Source organism: Siphateles boraxobius, unplaced genomic scaffold, assembly GCF_051911475.1.
Source record: "Siphateles boraxobius isolate OS27281-9 unplaced genomic scaffold, OSU_SipBor_1 107, whole genome shotgun sequence".
Lineage (NCBI taxonomy): Eukaryota > Metazoa > Chordata > Actinopteri > Cypriniformes > Leuciscidae > Siphateles > Siphateles boraxobius.
Genome location: NW_027508708.1, coordinates 617,615 through 643,483, shown reverse-complemented (window position 1 = coordinate 643,483; position 25,869 = coordinate 617,615). Strand labels below are relative to the sequence as shown.

The 25,869-nt window shown below is 42.5% G+C and overlaps 1 protein-coding gene across 6 annotated transcripts in view; it reads right to left on the bottom strand.

Moving 5' to 3' along the window:
- insc (INSC spindle orientation adaptor protein) overlaps nucleotides 1-25,869 on the bottom strand; it is a 191,487-nt gene that overhangs the window by 6,435 nt on the left and 159,183 nt on the right. For all 6 annotated transcript variants that reach the window (XM_077247158.1, XM_077247159.1, XM_077247163.1 and 3 more), the window contains 3 exons: nucleotides 24,056-24,122; nucleotides 23,821-23,976; nucleotides 6,741-6,817 (listed from right to left, as the gene is read on the bottom strand). In XM_077247158.1, coding sequence (XP_077103273.1) covers nucleotides 6,741-6,817; nucleotides 23,821-23,976; nucleotides 24,056-24,122 — 300 coding nt within the window. The remainder of the gene's footprint in view (nucleotides 1-6,740; nucleotides 6,818-23,820; nucleotides 23,977-24,055; nucleotides 24,123-25,869) is intronic.

Below are 25,869 nucleotides of genomic sequence, written 5' to 3'. Positions count from 1 at the left end.
GCATTGCAATCTGGGAGTTGTTGTCTTTCATCCCCATAAATCAAAAATACATTTTCTGGCTTTTCTCAGTCTAGAAAGCTCCAAATTCAAACATAATTTCAAATTTCTACTACATAAATGATCCATTTTAAATGCACATCAATCTTTCCAGAGCTAAAGTATCCCTTTAAGATCCACATGTTGTAATGATACAAAGAATAATCATACATTACATTTGCATAGCACTTTACCTGATGATATCGATCTCAAAGTGCAAAAATATGTTTCCTGACTGGACAACAACAGTGAGCTGAATCCTAACCAATACGGTACGTGCACGCTGGCGTTATAAGGTGGCAAGGCACCCGGCGCCCTATAATGTCAGCGTCCAGTGCACCATTAGACCAGGGAATGTTGTAGGCAGTGGTTAAAGTGGGATTTGGTAGGTGGGGGAACCCTCAAATTTTGTGTAGGTGCAACAGGGAAAAATGACTCAACGTGGGACAACATATTGAGTATAGCAATACTTTTTGGGACAAGAGTGTCAGTGTGGCACCACATATCACAATATTTATTTACTTGATATTTTAATGGTTTTATTTTGGTCCATCAACACTGACATGATGATGATCCTGTGTTAAAATTGCTGAACACTGGGACAAAAATTGAGCCCTGGCAGTGTAGCCACACCAGCCCACATTTTTTCTCTCAGTCTCCTTATCCTGCCGTATTTCTTCCCCTCCTAAAGCTGAACTCTGACTGATAGTCTTTTCATTTTCGTCTGTGTCAGTGAAGAAAGTAAACATAGGCTCAACAGATGAGTAGATAAGTTAATTTACTCAAGGCTACCAGATCAGCATTGCCAATAGGAACCTTCTACAAGCTTTGGAATTTGAAAAGTAATTTTAAATAATACAAATTATAGGCTACGTTTAACGCAGTTAGTGGAGTTGGCAGACGGTCCCTTAGGCATGCGTTGTGGAAACGCGTCAAAGCATTCTCAGGTATAAATATGCAGCATTAATGCACAGTGATTTTGAACGAATATTTAATGTCGATAATGGTTACATAATGTTAAAACTAATCCTGCTATTGATATCTTTGTAAGACTGCCGACCCTACAGAACAGTGGCAAGGGAAAACAATGTACTGCGAAATATCGAACATTAAACTAACTTTACCGCGCTCCACCACCGTGAGTGTGTTTCACGTGTTTATAATCCCTCGCGTTCAGCGGGGAGGAAAGGAGGTTGGTCGGCCAGTCGGTCCTTCTCGGAAACAGCGAGATTCGTTGAGATTAATGAATCTATTTATTTAATAATTTATCTGCGGTGCCGGAACGCAGTTCTGGACCGTTCCGGCCCACTTTAACCCCTGGTTGTAGGGCAACAGATGATGACAATGGTGCAGCTTTAAAAAACTATCAGGACGAGAGCATGCGTCCTTCAAGATTTTTTTTTTTTTTTTAACTTACCTGTTCTTATGTTTTCCTCTGAAGTTCTCTAATGGAGACCTGACTTTAGCTACCTGCTCTGTTCCCTCAGACTGACTGCCTAACTGTTCTTGAATAACCTTTTCAAAGATAAGTAACTTTAAATAAATGGTTACACTTTATTTTGATAGTCATTTTAACCATTCTACTAACTATAAGTAACTTTTCAACTACATGTCAACTAACTCTCATTGGAGTATTAGTAGGCTGTAGTAGACTGTCAGTAAGCTGTTAGGTTATGGTTAGTTGTTAGGGTTAGGAAAACAAGTTGACTTGTAGTTGCTAAGTTACTTATAGTCAGTAGAATATCTTTTGGGGGACCAACAAATTAAAGTGTTAGCAGATATTAAGCAGACAGTCTACTAATACTCTAATGACAGTAAGTTGACATGTAGCTGCAAAGTTACTTATAGTTAGTTGAATGTCTAAAGTGGACTATCAAAATAAAGTGTTACCAAATAAATATGTTATGGACAATGTATCTAATTAAAATCATGCATGTAATAAAAAGTTAACAAACGGAAAACGCTAGGCTATATAAAACCTGCCTGTAGGCGACTGTTGGTCAGTTGAAAGACGAGCTTACAATGTGAGCTTACAAACGTCTTTGGCCTCCTTGTTGCACATGGTACTTGAAGGTGTACTTCCTCTAGTAATCTCAGTGTCAGGCCCACGTGGTCGTTTGTGATTCACCTTGTGCTAGAAGTAAAAAGACATGAAGTAAAAAGACATTTACCATAGCGTAGCAGGCTAGCCGTAGTGTAGAGCTGTCAAGTTAAGGTCATTAAGTATGTGAGTAGGCTTTGGTTAGGAGAATGAATAAGCCATGTGTGTGCCTTTTAGGGCACCAAAGCGCTGTGGTCTGTAATGCACTTGGTGGCCTACTTGATGCTGATTATCCTTCATCCATCCTCACAAAATTTAACATTTACAGTGATCAGGCACATGTCCAGTCTTAGTGAATTTAAGGCATACAGTAATATTCAATTCACTGGTTATTTCATGGGCCTACATTGTAATGCATTGCATACTGTTGACACGATATGGTCATGAATTGCTTAAGTTAGCCTACCTGCTCCAAACCAGAGAGAATGATAGCCTGTTGCCTCTCTTAAGAGACAGAATAAAACTCTGTGAAGAGCTGGAGTTTTCTTTGTTCTGTCAGGCTTGAACACTGCCTGGGACACGTCTCCTTGCACATCTTGCCCTTAACAGAAACAAAATCACATTAGTATTTTTTTTTTTTTAGCTATAGAACACTAGAGCTATTAACAGCGGTTAAGGTTACTAGCTAGAATATATAACAGCTTACACAATCAATGCATTTTTTTTATTATTACCTTTTTTATTTATTAAATAACAAGTAACAAACACAGCATAGCATACAATATTACAAAAGAAAGTGTTGCAATAAATGGTAGCAGGGGATCCAAAAATGATATCAAAATATTTTAAATACGTCAATGACTTTTTTTTCCATTTTTTTTCTTTCTTTTTTTTTACCAATTTCAGTGAAGACATAAAGCAATCAAATTCTAATTTTCTCAGCTTTCATTTCGATTTCATTTCATTTCAAGTCACCCATTCATGACTTGATTCGCTAAACAGTTAGTAACGTTAGACGCCCAGTAATATGCCCCCTGACTGTGACCAGCTAACGTTACGTTACAAAATAACTGGCTAGCCAGCTAACATTATCCCGCTATCTAACATTAGGGACATCAAACGCAGCTAAAATGTTTCGATTAATTTATCCGTGGTTATAAGGAGTAGCCTACAGCATTCATTTCGACCCATTCATGACTTGATCCGTTAAACAGAGTGAGCTATATGAACTGTAGACGACGCCCAGTAGCCTACACGCCCCTCTCACTGTAACCGCTAAAGTTAGTTAGATACTTTGTATATGGTTCTTTCACTCACCTCTTTCGGTGGACCTTTTCCTCGTTTTTGCTCTCCTCTCCGGTTCACATATGGTTTCCCAGCATCCCTCAAGACTTCCTTGCTCTGTCCTTCATTCATGTTCGTTCTCCTTTTTTTGCCGAGGTTTTGCCTTTTAATGTCTGCAGCGGGCATGAAAGCAACCGGCGTCTCCATTTTCAGTTGTTCGTCGCATGAACACAATTAATTATTACAAGTTACGATTGATTATTAATATTTATTTTGAGCTAATTTTCTAGAGTGGGTATGCTTGTCATTTGACTGATTACATGACAGGATACAGGAAATAGCCAGCATGAAGGAAGCAGCATGGCAAACAAAAGAGGTCTCTGTCAAGACGACCAAAGCTGGATCGAGGAGTTTATTTTAAGGACTTTCCATTCCAGCAAACCACATCACTTTTCATTGGATTATCACTACAGTTGGGTCGTATACACCGCTGGACACTTACACACTGGGACTTACAGCATGCGAGGACTCTTAAGGACTGTTTTATGGACTCTATGCTTTTAACAGCCTAAGGCTTCTAGTTGTATTGTGTTGTTTTAAGTTTCTTGTAGAAATTGTAAATGCACTTCATTTATTCACTTTATTTCTGTTGTCGTCTCATCTTTTAAAACACTTCCCAAACTCTCAACCCTAACAGCTAACGATTTTGCCACATTCTTCATAGATAAAACAACCACCATCAGCGGCCAATTTACCAATCCACAAACTGACAAACACATTTTACCAACAAACGCACACATTCTACCCTCCTTCTCTCTACTTTCAGAGGCTGAAGTCTCTAAACTCCTCCTTTTCCTATCGCCCTACCACCTGTCCGCTTGATCCTATCTCCACTAATCTACTTCAAGCCATTTCTTCCTCAATTGTACCCACACTCACGCACATCATAAACACCTCTCTTCACACTGATACCTTCCCCACAGCTTTTAAGCAGGCTTGAGTAACCCCACTGCTTAAGAAACCCAATCTTAATCCAGCACAGTTAACTAGTTACAGACCAGTATCTCTTCTTCCATTTGTCGCGAAAACACTTGAACCAGTTGTTTTCAACCAGATCTCCTCCTTTCTTACACAGAACAACCTCTTGGACAACAATCAATCTGGTTTCAAAAGCGGCACTCAACTGAGACTGCCCTGCTCTCGGTAATTGAAGCTCTGAGACTTGAAAGAGCAGCTTCCAAATCCTCAGTCCTCATCCTGCTGGATCTGCTGCCTTTGACACAGTTAACCACCAGATCCTCCTGTGAATCCTAAAGATGAAGGGCATCTCGGGAACTGCACTCCAATGGTTCGAGTCTTACCTCTCAGGTAGGTCCTTTAGGGTGTCGTGGAGAGGTGTGGCATCTAAGAACCAACATCTAGCTACTGGAGTACCTCAGGGCTCAGTGCTTGGACCACTCCTCTTCTCCATCTACATGACATCACTAGAATCTGTGATTCAGAAACATGGCTTTTCCTATCATTGCTACGCTGATGACACGCAACTCTACCTCTCATTCCAGCCTGACGATCCGACGGTCGCTGCTCGTATCTCAGCCTGACAGACAGACATTTCTGGCTGGATGAAGGACCACCACCTTCAACTAAACCTTGCAAAGACAGAGCTACTTGTGGTCCTGGCCAACCCAACACTTCATCACAACTTCTCCATTCAGCTAGGCTCATCATCCAGATCAGTTGAAATTCACAGACCACATTGCTAGAACTGCCCGTTCCTGCAGATTTGCCTTGCACAGCATTAGGAGGATCAGGCCCTTCCTTACAGAGCATGCTACACAACTCCTTGTCCAAGCACTTGTTCTATCCAGACTGGACTATTGTAATGCTCTCCTGGCTGGTCTTCCAGCTTGCTCTGTCAAACCTCTACAATTGATCCAGAATGCTGCAGCCAGAGTGGTCTTTAATGAGCCGAAGAATGCCCACGTCACTCCTCTCCTCACAAAATTGCACTGGTTGCCAGTTGCCGCTCGCATTAAGTTCAAGGCACTGACGTTTGCCTACAGAACAACCACTGGCACTGCTTCCTCTTACCTAAACTCATTACTTCAGACTTATGTGCCATCCAGAAACTTGCGCTCTGCTAGCGAATGTCGTCTTGTGGTTCATCATCACAAAGAAGCACAAAATCTCTTTCTCGGACCTTTACCATGACTGTTCCCTGTTGGTGGAATGATCTGCCTAACCCAACCAGAGCTACTGAATCAGTAGCCACTTTCAAGAAACTGCTGAAGACGTATCTTTTTCGGCAGCAATTGATTCAGTAATACTAACACTTTCTCTTCTCTTCTTTTCTACTCTACTATTTTAAAAAAAACTGCGCTAAATTAAACTGAGAAGGGTCATAGCACTTACGTATTGTTGTCCTACTGTTAGTTTAACTGCTTCTATTGTTCTCATTTGTAAGTTGCTTTGGATAAAAGCGTTTGCTAAATTAATAAATGTAAATGTAAACTCTCACAGTTTAATCTGACCCTATCATTTGCTCATGTAACTCATCTGATTACGCCATTGTTACAAAATAACTAGCTTCTGGCAGATGGTCTACGCAAGTCGACTTACGCCACAAGAGTAACACTTGACGATGTATGACGTAGGAGTGATGACTCTCGCCGTTCAAACAAACAGCGCTGAGCAACAAACTCAAGCTCCTCCCACATCTCGCTTTAAAAATTCTCGTTTTAGACTTCTAATTTATGACGGGTGTTTTGTTTTGCTCTTTCCTCTGGGCTTCCCCGTTCATCATTGCGCTGTGCGTCAGGTCAAGGGTTACTCTTCCACCGTAAATCGATCATGCATACGAGCGTCTGCAGGAAGCTAGTTATTTTAGTCGATAAAGTTTTAAATATGGATATTTTTCTTACATGAACGCATCGCTTCACTTCAGAAGGGCTTTATTAACCCACCAAAGCCTTTAATGATGGATAGATGCACTTTTATCATGGACAGATGGACTTCAAAAAACATATGACCATTCACTGCCATTATAAAGGATGGAAGAGCTAGGACATTTTTTAATATAACTCCGATTGTATTTGTCTGAAAGAAGAATGTCATATACACCTAGGATGGCTTGAGGGAGAGTAAATCATGGGCTAATTTTCATTTTTGGGAGAACTATCCCTTTAAGAATAGCTGTGTTTAGTTGGACTTGATCGTCTGCTTAACTCTACGGCCTGCAGTCCATGCACTGCATGCACAATACTGAAGTAAACTAGTAATATTTAAAAAGCAAAAGAGAACACATTCTGCTCAGTATGAACATTAGCTCATATAGCACAATTTTACACATGCATTAAAAAACAACAACAGCTTTATTTACCAGACAGGCGACCAGTACTGAATCACTGTTGTTCCTTTCCGCTGGCGAGCGACACAACTCAATGAGACGAGGAACAGCTGAGGGAAAATACAAGGGTTTCAATGTGGACAATCTGAAGTCCAACCAGCTTTAAAAATACACAGTAACACTTTACAATAAGGTTCATTAGTAAACATTAATTAATGTATTAACTAACATGACCTAACCATGAGCAGTAAATTTGTTACTGTATTTATTAATCTTTGTTAGTTAATAAAAATCCAGCTGTTCATTGTTTTTTTCATGTTAGTTCACAGTGCATTAACTAATGTTAACAAGATTTTAATAAAGTATTTGTGTTGAAAATAACATTAACAAAGATTAATAAATGCTGTATAAGTGGAGTTCATTATTAGTTCATGCTAACTAATATTGTTAACTAATGAATCTTATTGTAAAGTGTTACCAATACACCTAAATATCACACCGCTGCTTTAAATCATCAGTTCACTGATTGCATTATTAACAGGTGTTGTCTCGCATGCACAGAATCTGATGTGATGTGGTTGTGTGTGAACTGTTTTTCCCTAAGGTAAGTGTGTGCAGTATCTGATGTGTGTCTAATCTCGGTCTCACACTGAGATTAATTGAGTGACAGTGGTCAGTAGGGCTGGGACGATACACCTATCTCTCGATTCCATACAATCAGGATACTTAAGTGACGATATGATATGTATTGCAATTTTTTTTTAACACTAAACCATGAGTAAAATTTAAATAATACACTTATATAGACAATACATGATGTATAAGATGAGTCATTTACAAAAACAATTCATCACAACTTTCTGACTTATTTCAGAGGCATCATACAGTACTACATTCTCTTGAATAAATGATTCAATATCAAATACATTTTTCAACAGTCACTTGTCGCCACTTAGTGGCGAAACAATGTAATCGATAAATGCTTTATTTTAAGCGCCAAGTTTCTATCAAAAGCTGATTTACTCTATTTTGATCGATAATATTGTAGACATCAGAGTTTATATTTGAACTTTAAACATTTATCCAAGTATTTCTATGATAATTTGAGCTATTGCATCACAGAAATAATGATACTATGAGGTTGAAAACACTGTTTGTGAAGCTGTTTCATGACTCTCCGGGTCAACGCCAACACAGCTTTGAATGTTGCGATATGATATTGTCAAAGGTTTAATAGACGAAATGGAAGAAGATCGTGTGGGTGTTTGATTTGAGATCACAGTCTTTTAAAGACGACTCGTGCAGCTCTATTGCCTTATCTCTCTCTCAGCATATGAGTAGCGCGAGGGCCTTCAGTGCGTTCAGTCTCACGCCCCTTGAGTCTACGCGTGAGGGATATTACGTCACTTTAACACGCATAGATAACAACACATTTCATCCTCTGTTGGAACAAAAGTGGTAAACTTCTGTCAACCTCATTTATAAGCAAGGACAAAAGTAAAGCAATTTAATTTGAATTAATATTGATTCTGTAATAAAAAATCGATTGTAAAATAGTTTAAAAAAATTGCGATGGCTAGGTGAATCGATTTTACCCCCAGCGCTAGTGGTCAGGTACAGGTGTGGTCAGGTACAGGTGTGGTCCGGTAGTCAGGCACAGGTGTCGTCCGGTAGTCAGGCACAGGTGTCGTTCGGTGGTCAGGCACAGGTGTCGTTCGGTGGTCAGGCACAGGTGTCGTCCGGTGGTCAGGCACAGGTGTCGTTCGGTGGTCAGGCACAGGTGTCGTTCGATGGTCAGGCACAGGTGTGGTCCGGTGGTCAGGCACAGGTGTCGTACGGTGGTCAGGCACAGGTGTCGTCCGGTGGTCAGGCACAAGTGTCATCTGGTGGTCAGTCACATGTGTGGTCTGGTGGTCAAGCACAGATGTCGTCTGGTGGTCAGGCACAGGTGTCGTCCGGTTGTCAGATACAGGTGTGGTCTGGTGGTCAGGCACAGGTGTGGTCTGGTGGTCAGGCACAGGTGTGGTCTGGTGGTCAGGGACAGGTGTCGTCTGGTGGTCAGGCACAGGGGTCATCTGGTGGTCAGGTTCAGGTGTCATCTGGTGGTCAGGCACAGGTGTGGTCTGGTGGTCTGGCACAGGTGTCGTCTGGTGGTCAGGCATAGGTGTCGTCTGGTGGTCAGGTACAGGTGTTGTCAGGTACAGGTGTCATCTGGTGGTCAGGCACAGGTGTGGTCTGGTCGTCAGGCACAGGTGTGGTCTGGTGGTCAGGGACAGGTGTCGTCTGGTGGTCAGCGACAGGTGTCGTCTGGTGGTCAGGCACAGGTGTCATCTGGTGGTCAGGCACAGGTGTGGTCTGGTGGTCAGGGACAGGTGTCGTCAGGTGGTCAGGCACAGGTGTCGTCAGGTGGTCAGGCACAGGTGTCGTCTGGTGGTCAGGCACAGGTGTCGTCCGGTGGTCAGGTACAGGTGTCGTCTGCCGGTCAGGTACAGGTGTGGTCTGGTGGTCAGGTACAGGTGTGGTCTGGTGGTCAGGCACAGGTGTCGTCTGGTGGTCAGGCACAGGTGTGGTCTGGTGGTCAGGTACAGGTGTGGTCAGGTATAGGTGTCGTCTGGTGGTCAGGTACAGGTGTTGTCTGGTGGTCAGGCACAGGTGTCGTCTGGTGGTCAGGTACAGGTGTGGTCAGGCACAGGTGTCGTCTGGTGGTTAGGTACAGGTGTTGTCTGGTGGTCAGGCACAGGTGTCGTCTGGTGGTCAGGCACAGGTGTTGTGTGATGGTCAGGTACAGGTGTCGTCTGGTGGTCAGGTACAGGTGTCGTCTGGTGGTTAGGTACAGGTATAGTCTGGTGGTCAGGCACAGGTGTCGTCTGGTGGTCAGATACAGGTGTGGTCAGGTACAGGTGTCGTCTGGTGGTCAGGCACAGGTGTCGTCTGGTTGTCAGGCACAGGTGTCGTCTGGTGGTCAGGCACAGGTGTTGTCTGGTGGTCAGGCACAGGTGTTGTCTGATGGTCAGGCATAGGTGTCGTCTAGTTGTCAGGCGCAGGTGTTGTCAGGGACAGGTGTCGTCTGGTGGTCAGGGAAAGGTGTTGTCTGGTGGTCAGGGACAGGTGCCGTCTGGTGGTCAGGGACAGGTGTCGTCTGGTGGTCAGGGACAGGTGTCGTCTGGTGGTCAGGGACAGGTGTCGTCTGGTGGTCAGGGACAGGTGTCGTCTGGTGGTCAGGCACAGGTGTCATCTGGTGGTCAGGTTCAGGTGTCATCTGGTGGTCAGGCACAGGTGTCGTCTGGTGGTCAGGCACAGGTGTCGTCTGGTGGTCAGGCATAGGTGTCGTCTGGTGGTCAGGTACAGGTGTTGTCAGGTACAGGTGTTGTCAGGTACAGGTGTCATCTGGTGGTCAGGCACAGGTGTCATCTGGTGGTCAGGCACAGGTGTCGTCTGGTGGTCAGACACAGGTGTTGTCTGGTGGTCAGGCACAGGTGTCGTCTGGTGGTCAGGCAAAGGTGTCATGGTCAGGCACAGGTGTCGTCTGGTGGTCAGGCACAGGTGGTGGTCAGTCACAGGTGTCGTCTGTTGGTCAGGCACAGGTGTCGTTTGGTGGTCAGGTACAGGTGTGGTCAGGTGCATGTGTTGTTTAGTGGTCAGGTACAGGTGTGGTCAGGTACATGTGTTATCTAGTGGTCAGGTACATGTGTTGTCTAGTGGTCAGGTACAGGTGTGGTCAGGTACAGGTGTTGTCTGGTGTTCGGGTTCAGGTGTTGTCTGGTGGTCAGGTGCAGGTATAGTCTAGTGGTCAGGTACAGGTCTGGTCAAGTACAGGTGTTGTCTAGTGGTTAGGTTCAGATGTGGTCAGGTGCATGTGTTGTTTAGTGGTCAGGTACAGGTGTGGTCAGGTACATGTTGTTGTGGAAATTTTAATAGTCATTGATCCCAAACAGGTATCATAAGAGAAAGAACCTATTCAATGTATAAAAGTATATGTGTGTACGTGCTTGTGCGTGACTTTTCAGGAACATATGGGACAGGACCTCTGACCTTAGGGATGGTCAGTTTTGGCCAGTTTATTTCAGTACCAGTTTGTGTCTTTAAGTAGAAACTGAACAGCAGTAAGGACCTTATCTGAGTGGGTGAAAGGTACAGCGGGTGAGGAGGAACCTTGAAAACAGTATAAAGGCTGTCTCATATCTTCCTGTTGGGTGTCACTCTCTTGCACAGCGTAACTTCTGTGTACTAGACTGAACCTATTCTTGCAAGAATAAATACTTTTCTTTTTATTAATTTGACTCTGAGTGTCTCTTACGCAGTGATGATGTTTAACAGAATTTTTGCCACAACAATTTTGGTGTCAGAGTGGGATTCCTTGGAAGTGCCTTCTGGACTTGAGAGCGGACGGTGTTTGGCCACCTGGACTGAGCAGTTCCAGCTCTACCTCGTAAGCTTGAGAGAGAGGGGCCGACCGCTATCGGGTCCGGGAGGGGCTCCACTGGAATCAAAAGAAAGCGAACCCGTGGCAACCAACATATCTCTGGTAAGAGACGTCTAAAATATTTTCTTTTGGGGAAAAGTATTTTGATTTGGGTATGAAATGTGAGCGAACCATATTGGCTGAGGGCTGTTTCTGTGGTACGTAATCTGAGATTAATTGAGATCTATATATAGATCAAGAGGTTTCAAACAGATACGAGAGGAAATTATCTGAGATTAATTGAGGTCTGTAACAGATCAAGAGATTTCAAACAGATAGGTAACCTGAAAATGAGTTGTTCCGCCACGGAGCAAATTGTTTTTAGGTACTGAGGCTAATTAGGGGGAACCAGAACAGTTTTTGGTAAACCTTAATTAGGAGGGCACTAATAGTGCAACCCGACCGATTTGGGTTAAAAGGAAAAATCGGGTCTGTTGGGGACGACTAACAGATCAGGAAAACGCGCGTTGAAGAGAAATCCACAGAGAACAGAGAAGCAGCCAATATGGGGAAGTCTCAAGGTAAGCATGCAAATTTGATACACCGGTTTTTCTATCAAATGAGAAAATAATGAAGGAATTGAGCATGTAGGGAAAGATGGAAGGAATATAGTAGAAAACTATATGTGATGAAAATAAAATGTCTGACAGAATTTATGGAAGTCAAATTAACTGTTTAAATGGTATGAAAAATGAGTTTCAGAATAAAAATAAGGCATTGAGTATGATTAACGGGGATTAATGTGATATAAAGATAAGGAATGTTTCATTAAGCAAAATGGGGAAAAATTCTATATTTTAATGGTAAAATAATGATTGAAATTAGGTTTAGTTTTAGTTTGATAACCATTGTGATTTGAACCTAGGGTCCAGCTATGCTGGGGGTACAGAAACAGGGTTTGCTTATTCACCTCGGTTTCCGGATGTTAGATAAAAGTACTTGTTCTGTAATTAGGGTTGTTGATGATAATACCAAATAAGTAAAATGTAAAGACAACTTTGACAAAAAATTCTGGAAATCAATAATGTATAATGGTGGATATTTGTTGATATTAAGTCATTGAAGCAAAAGATATTGTCTGTTTTATAAATGAAATTATGGGTCAGGATAATTTCCTTGGACAAGTATGACTCAAGTTAAACGAAAACTTTGTGAAAACAACTTATATATTAATAACAACAAATATTTTGTGCATTTCGATGCAGCTTATTAAAATTAATGTGCGGCCAATGATAATGATGAAGATTATGATTTGGCTATTGTGATTAAATCCGCCACTGGTGGACTGTAAAAGAATACAGAGAACTGCTTAATCAGTGGCTCTGTTTACATTCCTGAATGGGACACACACTGCTTCAAGGGTGTGCAGTAAGTTGGAGCCGTTTGCAAGCTCACAGTGATCAAACTATAGTCAAGGACAGGTGTCTGATGCTGTAGTTGAGGCTGACACATGAACCCACTAGATGACAGAGAGTGTTTTAATTGTGGTCAGCAGGACCATCTAACACGTAACTGTAAATGCCCACCGAGAAGGTGTAATAAACAAAGTGTAATTAAGTGATATAAATTTCTGGTGTTAATGTGGGCTTGAAAGTAGATCAGTGTTTAATATGATGATATTCACATTTTCGTCTGAGAAGGAACAAGAGATAAAAACAAGGTCAAAGGATTGAACTCTTAAAGTGAATCCTTTTGAAGAAAAGATCTATAATAGTAATTTTTATAAGTGAATTGATGAATAAAGGTTGAGGTAAAATTACAGATAATGACTCCAACAAATGTGAGTAGCAAAATATATCAAAGTAACTAACAGGATGATTGTGTTGTAATTAAACATTTAAAAAAGGATTTTAGAGTATATAGAGAGACTAATCTCACAGATGATTTACAATAACTGCAAAAGTATCACAAGCAGAGAGTGCTTGCCTCGTCAAAAAGTAAATCCTAATTGGAGATTGAGAAATGTGAAACGTTATTGAGAACTAGAATAATTATTTTTATGTAAGAACAAATAAGCAGAAGTAGTAGGCTACTGAATTAACAGTTGCTAAATGTAAAATGTGTTGAAAGGCATCTGATTAAACAAACAGCTTGAAAAGTTGACCATGAAAGAGCTAGAAGCTGATGCTTTGCTTTTAAAAGATAAGCTTGTGATTTGGCTGAAACAGTTCGCTTATCTGAATCTGGTGTGTGCTGTGGCTGAAAGTGCCAGGGCGACAGAGACTCAATCTGAATGGAAATTTGTAATGTCTAGATTCCCTGACGTGGGCAAAAGACAACTGTAAAACTATGTTTATTTGAAAACACATGTAATTTCTGGCAAAGATGCCTTAAGCTGGGATAGAGTTAAAATATGGTAGATAAAGTCTGATGTTAAAAGTTTTATGAAAATGCAGTGTACCAGTCCTGAATGCCTCAGAGTCTCTCTCTGATTCAATGTCAGCTAAAAGCTGTTATCTGAGCCTGTGTCATAAGTAAAGCACAGTGTTTAAGTTGAAAATCATAGACATGGAGAGGTTAAAAGAAATCATTGCCGTTCAGAGGGCAATTTGTATTTGTAAATGGATTTAAGTAAAACTGAATGACTTTAAAGAAGTCTTTAAAATAATGCAGACCTTAAACGATAGAGGTGACATTTTGATTAGCGTATTTTAGGACCAGTAACAACTTTGTCTCATTTAGTCTCCACCATTCAGGACCGATGGCTCCGGCTACAGATGAAGTACACTGAATGTACGGTTGTGATCTAAATTCACTGAGTATAGTCTAAGTAGCTAGGTTGCTGCTTTTAAGATAGTTAATGGATTTAAGTGATTAAATACTGTTGTTATTAACCTGTCTCCCTGTGAACACTATTAGGCAATCGGAATGGCTCTGGTGACTCTTGAACGTGCCTTTCCTAAGCTCCAGAAAACAGCTGAGTTCTGTTGAAGAAAACTGATTGTATTGGGAAAGAGCGGTCACCAGTGTGTACGTGTGTATGAGTGGCTACTCAATGACGGGATGATCTTCCTGGCCAGGGGACAGCCCAACGCAGGGGGTCACGAAACAGGTGTTATTTGTGAGAAAGGTATGAGAGTTGAGCGCTGATTACTGGAGGCCACCGGGGTCAGCAGAGCATTGAGAGGTGAGATGGGCTGTGAGGTTAAAATTAATTTTACGGCAGTCTGACCCAGAAATGTGAGTTCCTCTATACCACTCACCAGAAACCGCATTGATTGTATGGCTTGTTTTTCATTGTGACAAGTGTCTGCAACTATGCCAGGGGACGACACCCTGAAGAGAAGAAAATTAAAGATAAATGATTAACGGGAGTGGACTTTCAAAAGCCAGCTGATTCCATGAGGTGATTGCCATTATTTGCTGCGGAGACAGTAACAAAACTTAATTATATGAGGGACATGATGTTGGTTGCCATATGGGCAAGTAAAATGTATAGAAGAGTTAATGTTGAGCTAATATGTCTATAACATAGTTTTAACTCCTGAAGGTCGTTAGGCATGGTGGTGGCTAAAGATGAAGACAGGCTTTTGTAGATTTGAGAAGAGTCTGGATAACAAAGGTGAATGGTAAAAGGTTAATGTAATAAATTTAATATTACATTTTGTCTAAATTACAGTCTTAGGAGGCTGTTGAAAAGATTATTTGTTTATAGTGAGAGAGACTGCTTGAGTGGAGGAAGGGATGGTAACTGTGTCTGTCTTTTTGTTATCGGCCTGCTAAAGAACAAAATAGTGATAATGAACCAAAACAACCCAGCTGACTTTTCTAAGATCAAATGAATAATGAACAGACATGCTTTGAAACTGGTTAAGAGACCATGTAAAATTAGGTAAAAGCTACAGTAAAATGTGAAGTTTAAAATCTTAATTAAAATTTAAAGCTTTTTAGAGATGATATAATGAAAAGCGAACATTAAAAATGAACAGTTAAAATATGTGTCTAATATGAGTGTGTGTGATGGTGACTGCACTCTATGTCTTGTATGTGTTAGTTTGGGGTACGAATACTGTGTCTGAATAGTGTGTATATTGTGTCATTAACCTCTGGAATGAGGGTTTTATCATTACAGATGGGTTAAGGCAAATGACAAGTTTTAAGGAAGCTAATAGTTTTGAGTCAATCTGATGACAAGATGATGCAGAAAATGGGACGAGCTTTAAATGGATTAGTTATCCAGCTCTGTCTGCTACTGGTAATTATGAATCAATCTATGGATTAAAAGCATTTATGTAAATTGGATTTGTGAAGTTGTAGAGAGATGTCCATCATGGGTTGAGATAAACTAAAATGTTATAGATTTGCAGGCAATAACAAAGTGACATATTGGCTAAGTCAATATCAAATTATCCAGAGAGTCCTACACATTTATGAATATTGTGAACAAAAGGGGGAAAATGTTGTTTGACTGACATTGACCAAGTCTGTACAGCACGACCTGACCTGACAGAAACAATTGAAACAGAATTTTCAGAAACAATGTTTGTAGATGACGGGATTAAGAGACCAAACAACAGGCCTGAAAAGCAGGATACACTGTAAGACTGAGGGCCGTTGCCCTCCAAATACTCTGATAAGAAGATGTGTTTGTGGCTTTAAGTAATATTTTTGTTTCAGAGGCAGAGAAAGATGTCTGGAGGAATTTTGGCTTTGGGACAACATTTGGGTTAGTGTTGATGGCAAACTTTATCCAAACACCATTATGTTAGATTGATGCACGAGATGATTCATGCATCAAAAGGGGGGATGGTAACAATTTTGATAACAATTGACAAAATTTGGTTTATTAAGGGACGGTATATGTTGGGAGGACAAGGGGCTTAATAGGGTAAAAGCCTGGCAAGAAACCATTCTTCTCCCTAACAAAATTGCTGTCTGTAAGTGTGCCGCACACGCTGATAACAAAATTGCAGGACTGTTTCAACAGGAGACGCCAGGGCAGATGCAGCAGCGAAGGCCGTGGCAGCACAGCAGACAAAAGAAACTACGTGTACTTTACTATCTGAAAATAACCTCGACATTTGTTTTTCTTTACAGAGCATGCAGACTTTTGATGCAGGGCAGAATGTGCCCAATAAAATAATGGTTATGGATGAATTTGACTAACTATCCTGGCCTAGATTGTTATTGTGGCAGAAAGAAACAAGGCCACACCTGCGCAGCGCATAACTTAAGATTTTCCTTTTGCAGAATGTCAGGAAGGATTGCAGATAACTGAACTAATTCTGTTCCAAATGTATAAATATTGTGTTGTGGACATGAGCAAAGTGGGTTGAGTGTTTTTCAGGGTAAAAGGACCCCGAGTGCTATTAAGTGAGCAAGAAATTATCCGGAGATAATGTTTCAGGTTGTTGATTCCACAGGTCACACCAAAGGGGAAGAGCGGCAAGACAAGCGGTCACTAACAAAATACTTAAGGTCTTCATTCACAGGTCAAAGCAGGAGATGGTTCACTCCAGTAGGGGTGCATCGTGATCTAAGGGGCAAATCTGGTAATGATCAGAAAATGGTTGGAGAGTGGGACACCTGGGTCGAAGCCTCTCGCCTTAGACTACACTGACAGGCCTCAACAATCAAATAGGAGGACAACGTGAGGGGTCAAAGGCTCGTGCTAGTAACAGCCTCCCTCACCGGCGATGGAAGACTACGGCAACGACTCGCAAAGTGTCACCCTGGTGAAGACGGAATGTCCATGGGGCAAACGAGATGACCAACACACCTGGAGGAAGATGCACCAACTAATGGTTTGAGTTTAGCAAAAGAATGTGTTTTTGTGATGATTTTGATGATTTTATTTGATTGAATCAAAATAGGGCTTAGATCAAATGATTTGATTGGTTAAGGATTCATTAGAAAATATTTCAGGTAAATTATAGGGATTATTATTGAAGAAACTTGATGATTAGGCTGTCCATTAAGGGTAAGAAAGGCCGATCATGGGAGAATATGTATGGTAATAAGCTAAAAGATGGTCCGTATTTGAAATATTAGAGTTAATTTTGAACAACTACATTGGTTAAAAGAATGGATAAAAAATATAAAACCTTTTCTGGATAGATTTTATTAAATATGGTGTTAAATAGAGCTTACTAAGTAAAACCATTGGCTGAATCGAGTTAAAAGTTAAGAAAATATGTGACCAGTCACGGAAACTAGGGACACAAGTCGGTTCTGGGGCATTTTGAGTTATTCATAGATTCTGAGAGTGTAATATCCAAGCTTTCCAACGATGTGGAAATCTGATAATATTTGGAGAAGTTGTGGCCATTTTAAAGTAGGCACTTAAAAAAGCTCAAAGAGGAGAAAACGAGCTAAAGATTGTGCAGTTCTCACCTGTCTCTGCTGCTGGGGGTGACAATAGGGCTCATTTACATCTCATTTAGATAAGCCATACCCCCTGTAAAGCTCCTCCATGTGCTTTACAGCTTTTTTTACACTTCGAATGAGTGCACTTCTGCCGCACTAGGCGAAAAACAATTGTGCTGCCCCTCTATTTGCAACGTACCAGCAACAACACACAAAGACCAATAATGCCATATAGCCTGCATATAACGCGAAACCAGCAACAACACATAAAGACCAATATGCCATATACATATAACGCAAAACCAGCAACAACACACAAAGACCAATATGCCATATAGCCTGCATATAACGCAAAAGCAGCAACAACACACAAAGGCCAATATGCCATATACATACAGTATAACGCAAAACCAGCAACAACACACAAAGACCAATATGCCATATACATATAACGCAAAACCAACAACAACAAACAAAGACCAATAAGCCATAGGCCTACATATAGCGCAAATAGTACGCAACGCTCGTGTGCCCAAAATGTCAACAATATTAAAGTTTATGTAGGAGGCAAATGCCTGCTGGCATTTTTCTTTAAGCAGTCATTTCTGCAATTTTCCAAATAATCACATTTCACCTCCTCAAATTACTGTTGCAAATCTCTTTACACCACTTTCTTATGTGCGTATACACACACAAATGAAATGTCCGCAAGCACATTATATCATCAGCAGGTTCAGCATCTTAAATAACGACTAAAGAGCAAATGAAGCTTAACTTACATTTCAGAAACACGCACGGCAGGCCTTCATCGCAGCAGCAAAGGTCTTAACTGCATCCTCTATTTCGATTCTCCGTCACATATGAAACAGCCAGCCACCGCTGTCAGCGAGCCGAGCCGCCGTATTGAAGCACTGAGGGCGAGCGCGCTGCGCCCATACCTCCGGTTCAGTTTCCCGAGCCCACGAAGTGCGGCGAAAACATTTTCGGTGTAACTGCCAGACGGTTCATCTCGTCTGCGACAATCTTTGCGGCATCCATCTTCATTGAATTTTGATATCAGAGAGAGCTGGCCAGAGCACAGCATAATAAGTAGCCATGTGGTTGACTTGGAGGGCGGGGGCAAAAGCGCCGGGTTATTCAGTATGGAAATACACACAGACAATGACACGCCACGCCCCTACTGCATGCTAGAATCTCAGAAAACAAGCCGATTTCAACCTCAAAATGTAAGCTTTTAAATATACCAATACTGCTATCTCAAACATGGAGAGGCTTCTTCGTGATTTCAATTAACAGATTCTCCAAAAAATTGAAAATCACCAATTTTGAAAAAAAACTCTTCTTTCTCATTTTGCTCGAAAGTTGTGCTGCCGACTTGTGTCCCTGGTTTCTGTGACGGGTCACATATGGTTAGGAAAATGGAGGTGATGTATGGAAATGGGCGTGGACTGATGGTAAATGGATAAGATTGGTTAATCTTTGGGGGGTTGGGGGTACTGTACTACCAATTTCAGCGATAGGATTATCAATATTGTTATGTTTACCATGCATTATAATGTGTTTCCAGCTCAGTACAGAGACTGGTTAAAGCTGGGAGTCTGTTCAATTGGATGAACAAAATATGATGATACAAGTAGTGGGAGCTACTGTGACATGTGTTAAAGTGTATGTTTCCTTTTCTTTTTCTTTCTTTCTATGAATGTTTTTGATATGAACAGAAGGTTAAAAGCTGTGGTTATCCGCTATGTGATGACGTACAAGGAGAGGGGTGGAAATGAGGGATTTTATTCTACTTTTATTTCTTCGTATTTCTTAGCCTGTTGAAATGCCATGTGGGTTTCAAGATGTGTAATGATAACCAGGGTGTTAAATTGATGTGTTTCCTACTTAAACTATACACTATTTCTTGTTTATACTGAGGTGACTGAGGGTCCGACCTAGGTCGGGAGTGCAATAACAGTGCTTATTCATTCAGCCCGGCTGCAGATAAAGTCTTTACTTGCTTGCTAATACTTAAGGGACTATCCCCACAAAAACAGCCTAAGCTTTTTACTTTTCCAAATGTTATTTCACAAATGTTTAAGAGAGTGGTCAGTTATGTGAAAACCAGAGATGAAGAGTATAAGTGTGATGAAATGACTTAAAATTTGTTCTATTATTTTTATTATTATGATTGGGTAATCTGAATGATAAAAAGGGGGGAATTGTTGTGGAAATTTTAATAGTCATTGATCCCAAACAGGTATCATAAGAGAGAGAACCTATTCAATGTATAAAAGTATATGTGTGTACGTGCTTGTGCGTGACGTTTCAGGAACATATGGGACAGGACCTCTGACCTTAGGGATGGTCAGTTTTGGCCAGTTTATTTCAGTACCAGTTTGTGTCTTTAAGTAGAAACTGAACAGCAGTAAGGACCTTATCTGAGTGGGTGAAAGGTACAGCGGGTGAGGAGGAACCTTGAAAACAGTATAAAGGCTGTCTCATATCTTCCTGTTGGGTGTCACTCTCTTGCACAGCGTAACTTCTGTGTACTAGACTGAACCTATTCTTGCAAGAATAAATACTTTTCTTTTTATTAATTTGACTCTGAGTGTCTCTTACGCAGTGATGATGTTTAACAGAATTTTTGCCACAACAATGTGTTGTCTAGTGGTCAGGTACAGGTGTTGTCTAGTGGTCAGGTACAGGTGTGGTCAGGTACAGGTGTTGTCTAGTGGTCAGGTACAGGTGTTGTCTAGTGGTCAGGTACAGGTGTGGTCAGGTACAGGTGTTGTCTAGTGGTCAGGTACAGGTGTGGTCAGGTACAGGTGTTGTCTAGTGGTCAGGGACAGGTGTCGTCTGGTGGTCAGCGACAGGTGTCGTCTGGTGGTCAGGCACAGGTGTCATCTGGTGGTCAGGCACAGGTGTGGTCTGGTGGTCAGGGACAGGTGTCATCAGGTGGTCAAGCACAGGTGTCGTCAGGTGGTCAGGCACAGGTGTTGTCCGGTGGTCAGGCACAGGTGTCGTCCGGTGGTCAGGTACAGGTGTCGTCTGCTGGTCAGGTACAGGTGTGGTCTTGTGGTCAGGTACAGGTGTGGTCCGGTGGTCAGGCACAGGTGTCGTCTGGTGGTCAGGAACAGGTGTGGTCTGGTGGTCAGGTACAGGTGTGGTCAGGTACAGGTGTGGTCAGGTACAGGTGTCGTCTGGTGGTCAGGTACAGGTGTCGTCTGGTGGTCAGGTACAGGTGTCGTCTGGTGGTCAGGTACAGGTGTGGTCAGGTACAGGTGTGGTCAGGTACAGGTGTCGTCTGCTGGTCAGGTACAGGTGTGGTCTTGTGGTCAGGTACAGGTGTGGTCCGGTGGTCAGGCACAGGTGTCGTCTGGTGGTCAGGAACTGGTGTGGTCTGGTGGTCAGGTACAGGTGTGGTCAGGTACAGGTGTGGTCAGGTACAGGTGTCGTCTGGTGGTCAGGTACAGGTGTTGTCTGGTGGTCAGGCACAGGTGTCGTCTGGTGGTCAGGTACAGGTGTGGTCAGGCACAGGTGTGGTCAGGTACAGGTGTTGTCTAATGGTCAGGTACAGGTGTGGTCAGGTACAGGTGTTGTCTAGTGGTCAGGTACAGGTGACTGGCTGCACCTGACTGGCTGCATCACTGCCTGGTATGGCAATACTACCAGCCGTAACCGCAAAGCCTTGCGAAGGGTGGTGCGCACTGCCAGCCGTATCATCGGAGGTGAGCTTCCCTCCCTCCAGGATATTTATGCCAGGCGGTGTGTGAAGAAAGCTCGGAGGATCATCAGAGACTCTAGCCACCCGAGCCATGGGCTGCTCTCACTTACCCCTTTTCCACCAAAAAAGAACGGGTTCGGAACTGGTGCTGGTTCAAAGTTAGTTCGGAGTTGGTTCAACTTGCGAACCTTCTCAGAACCGGTTTGTTTTCCCACTGACTAGAGCGCCCAGCGAACGACGTCGTTACGTCACTGTGTACGTCGCCATACAGAAACGCTAGCAAGTACATTATTTTGGGATTATCTCTAACTTGTGTTCCATGAAGGCTTTAAAAACAATTGAAATAAGTAAGTCTTTTAATCTTTTCCTTTGATATGTAATCATTTCTGATTAGTTATGTACCTCTGTCTTGTGTCTTTTTTTCTTTCCGTTTATTTGTTCTATATTTTGACTGTTTTCTTCTTTGCTTACATAATGTTTTCAATAAAAAAATAAAATTTAAAAAAAGCTAGAAACGCTTGCGCCAACTTCAAGCATAATAATTACAATGGTGGACTACATCGTGTTTCTGCAAATGTTTCTCCTGGCTTTGCGGTCATAAAATATGTTTAGGACACATCTAAACCCGCCTCCAGCCCCGCCGTAAGCATGACACGGTGGTAAAAGAACGGTTCTCTGGTTCTAGTCCAGCAAAGAGTTGGTGCCGCTTTGGAACCAGTTTTCCTGGCCGAGAACCGGTTCTTTGGCTGTCGAAACACAAAGAACCGGTTCGCGAGTAGGCACCGGCTCCGAACCGGCTCTCAAAATGCTTTGGTGGAAAAGGGGTAACTGCTACCCTCAGGCCGGCGGTACCGCAGCATCAGGACACACACCAGCCGACTCCATGATAGCTTCTTCCCACAAGCAATTAGATTTCTAAACTCTTGATCCCTCATGATCAATAACCATAAACATTCTAACTGTCAACACAGCACAACATAACCTACTGCATTTACATAATATATATATATATATATATATATATTTGCACCTTACGAGTATCTACTCTATGTATAATTACCTCTTTTTGTATTTTTGTATACTGTTGTATATGTAAATTGTTGTATATTGTATATTGTTGTATATTGTAAACTGTTGTATATTGTACATTGTATATTATTATTGTTCTGTTAGTGTATATGGTACTGTAAATCTGATGTTTGCTGTAATTGTTTTCGTCACATCGTGTCATACTGCTATGTTGCTCGGAACTGCACCTAAGAATTTCACCCACTGTTGCACTTGTGTATATGGTTGTGTGACAATAAAAGGATTTGAGGTGTGGTGAGGTACAGGTGTTGTCTAGTGGTTAGGTACAGGTGTGGTCAGGTACAGGTGTTGTCTAGTGGTCAGGTACAGGTGTGGTCAGGTAAAGGTGTTGTCTAGTGGCCAGGTACAGGTGTTGGCTAGTGGTCAGGTACAGGTGTGGTCAGGTACAGGTGTGGTCAGGTACAGGTGTTGTCTAGTGGTCAGGTACAGGTGTGGTCTAGTGGTTAGGTACAGCTGTGGTCAGGTACAGGTGTTGTCTAGTAGTTAGGTACAGCTTTAGTCAGGTACAGGTGTTGTCTAGTGGTCAGGTACAGGTATTGTCTACTGGTCAGGAACAGGTGTAGTCTAGTGGTTAGGTACAGGTGTTGTCTAGTGGTTAGGTACAGGTGTTGTCTAGTGGTTAGGTACAGGTGTTTAGTGGTCAAGTACAGGTGTTGTCTAGTGGTCAGATACAGGTGTTGTCTAGTAGTCAGGAACAAGTGTTGTCTAGTGGTCAGGTAGTGGTCAGGTACAGGTGTGGTCAGGCACAGGTGTGGTCAGGCACAGGTGTTGTCTAATGGTCAGGTACAGGTGTGGTCAGGTACAGGTGTTGTCTAGTGGTCAGGTACAGGTGTGGTCAGGTACAGGTGTTGTCTAGTGGTTAGGTACAGGTGTGGTCAGGTACAGGTGTTGTCTAGTGGTCAGGTACAGGTGTGGTCAGGTAAAGGTGTTGTCTAGTGGCCAGGTACAGGTGTTGGCTAGTGGTCAGGTACAGGTGTGGTCAGGTACAGGTGTGGTCAGGTACAGGTGTTGTCTAGTGGTCAGGTACAGGTGTGGTCTAGTGGTTAGGTACAGCTGTGGTCAGGTACAGGTGTTGTCTAGTAGTTAGGTACAGCTTTAGTCAGGTACAGGTGTTGTCTAGTGGTCAGGTACAGGTATTGTCTACTGGTCAGGAACAGGTGTAGTCTAGTGGTTAGGTACAGGTGTTGTCTAGTGGTTAGGTACAGGTGTTGTCTAGTGGTTAGGTACAGGTGTTTAGTGGTCAAGTACAGGTGTTGTCTAGTGGTCAGATACAGGTGTTGTCTAGTAGTCAGGTACAAGTGTTGTCTAGTGGTCAGGTAGTGGTCAGGTACAGGTGTGGTCTAGTGGTCAGGTACAGGTGTGGTCAGGTACACGTGCTGTCTAGTGGTCAGATACAGGTGTGGTCAGGTACAGGTGTTGTCTAGTGGTCAGGTACAGGGGCTGTCTAGTGGTCAGGTACAGGTGTGGTCAGGTACAGGTGTGGTCAGGTACAGGTGTTGTCTAGTGGTCAAGTACATGTGTGGTCAGGTACAGGTGTGGTCTCGTACCCCGCAGTTGAACGGCGCTCTGAGCAACCAGTGGGTCTCTGCTGAGACGAGCCAGTGTGACGGCAGCTTTCTGCTGGACCCGCTCACATGCGGCGCCCTCTGATGGACTGGAGGACGATGGCTTCTCATTCAATAGCACCAGCAGCTGCTCCACTCCTGAACACAGATCCAGTGACTTTCACACGCTGCGGGAAAACACTCGGCATCTGTGCCTGTGTGTGTGTTGCTCACATACCCTTCTCCTCTAGAACATCTGCTGTGCATTGCTCCAGAACGGAGAGATTGGCAAGGATGGTCACAACCTGCAGGGATTGAATTATATCATTACTGGATTCGACGTTTACAGTACTGATACTACACTGAGAAACGTGTGCAAGTGAACAATATACTCCTGACTACCAGTGTTGTATAACGTACATTTAAGTAGTTTGCTCATTAGGAAAATATACGGAAGTAAAACTATTAAAGCCCCCCTGTAGTTAATAATTTTATCCCTTAAAACTCACCTGCTGCTAGCTGAGGGCTTTAAAACTGCAGCGAATTGAATGAGATTGTGCTTTTGTGTGTGTGTGTGTTTATATGGTCAGCATCTGGTCTTTGGAGTACGGCGTAGCAGATCTGTGTGTGTGTGTGCATGCACCTGGTCTCTGGAGTACAGCATAGCAGGTGTGTGTGTGTGTGTGTGTGTGTGTGTGTGTGTGTGTGTGTGTGTGTGTGTGCACCTGGTCTCTGGAGTACAGCATAGCAGGTGTGTGTGTGTGTGTGTGTGTGTGTGCACCTGGTCTCTGGAGTACGACGTAGCAGGTCTGTGTGTGTGTGTGCACCTGGTCTCTGGAGTACAGCATAGCAGGTGTGTGTGTGTGCACCTGGGGCCTCATGTATCAATCTTGCGTACGCACAAAAACTTTGCGTACGCCAGCTTTCACGCTCACGGTCGGATTGTACTAACAGTGAAATTAACGTGAGAATGTGCGTTCCTCCACGCCAATTTCATGTCTGGCGTACGTACATTTCTACTATTTTTTTGTCCGTTGGCGACTCTTACCGGCAATGAAATAAAGTTGCAAACATTACACAACGAATTGTTCTACAAGTCTATCGCACTACCACCTTTGGGAAGCATTGCTATTAATTTGCAATTTATAAATTAATTTACATATATTGTCACACGAGCCTTATGGGAATATTCTATCAATTATGCAATTAAGTAAGAACATATAAATGCAAATTGATACAACCCTTAGTCTATGGCAATGGCAGCTTTGGCCTTATTAGAGGACATTGCTAATGGCAGAATCCGAAGAGAACGAGTTTTTAGGGACCACAATGATTTTCTGGCCCAGGATGATGACTGGCTTATCAGCCGTTTCTATCCTCTTGGAGCTCTGTGCTGAGTTGGGTCCGAATCTAAAGTTTAGTTTAGTTTAGTTTAGTTTTTTATATAGCACATTTCTACTGCCTCAATTGCAGCCCAAAGTGCTGCTGTACAATTCCAACAATAAAACCAAACAGAAAGAATACAAAACACAACAACATAAAATTAATATATTTCGGTCTCTCTTGGGTCGGAGTTAAATGCCAAGCTATGGAAGTGTTTTTTCAAAGCCGTTTTAAAAGAATGCAGCGTGGCGATGGAGCGGATGGCAAGAGGTAAAGTATTCCATACCCTGGGACCAGCTATCTTTATAGCACACATTGCTATAAAGGCACCATCTGAAGAAGAATTTGCATATGTGAATCGGAAACACTTCCATTCAATAAATGTGCAGATAATATTGGTTACCTTTGTGGCAGTCCTGTAGTAAATCCGAGTCTCCCACAGCAGCAGATACTACTCCAGAGAGTAAAGTGTCACCCATAATTGAGGCAACTCTCTGCTCAAAGGGTGTAAGTTCATCGACCCCTTTACCACTGCCTGTTCTGCCCACACTTTGTCGGTGCGCTGCAGTTCTCCATTTAACGTCCACCTTTATATTAGACCATTTCTTTTTAAGGTCATTTACAGTGCGACTTTCAGATCCCACCGCATTGACGGCATCAGACAAACTC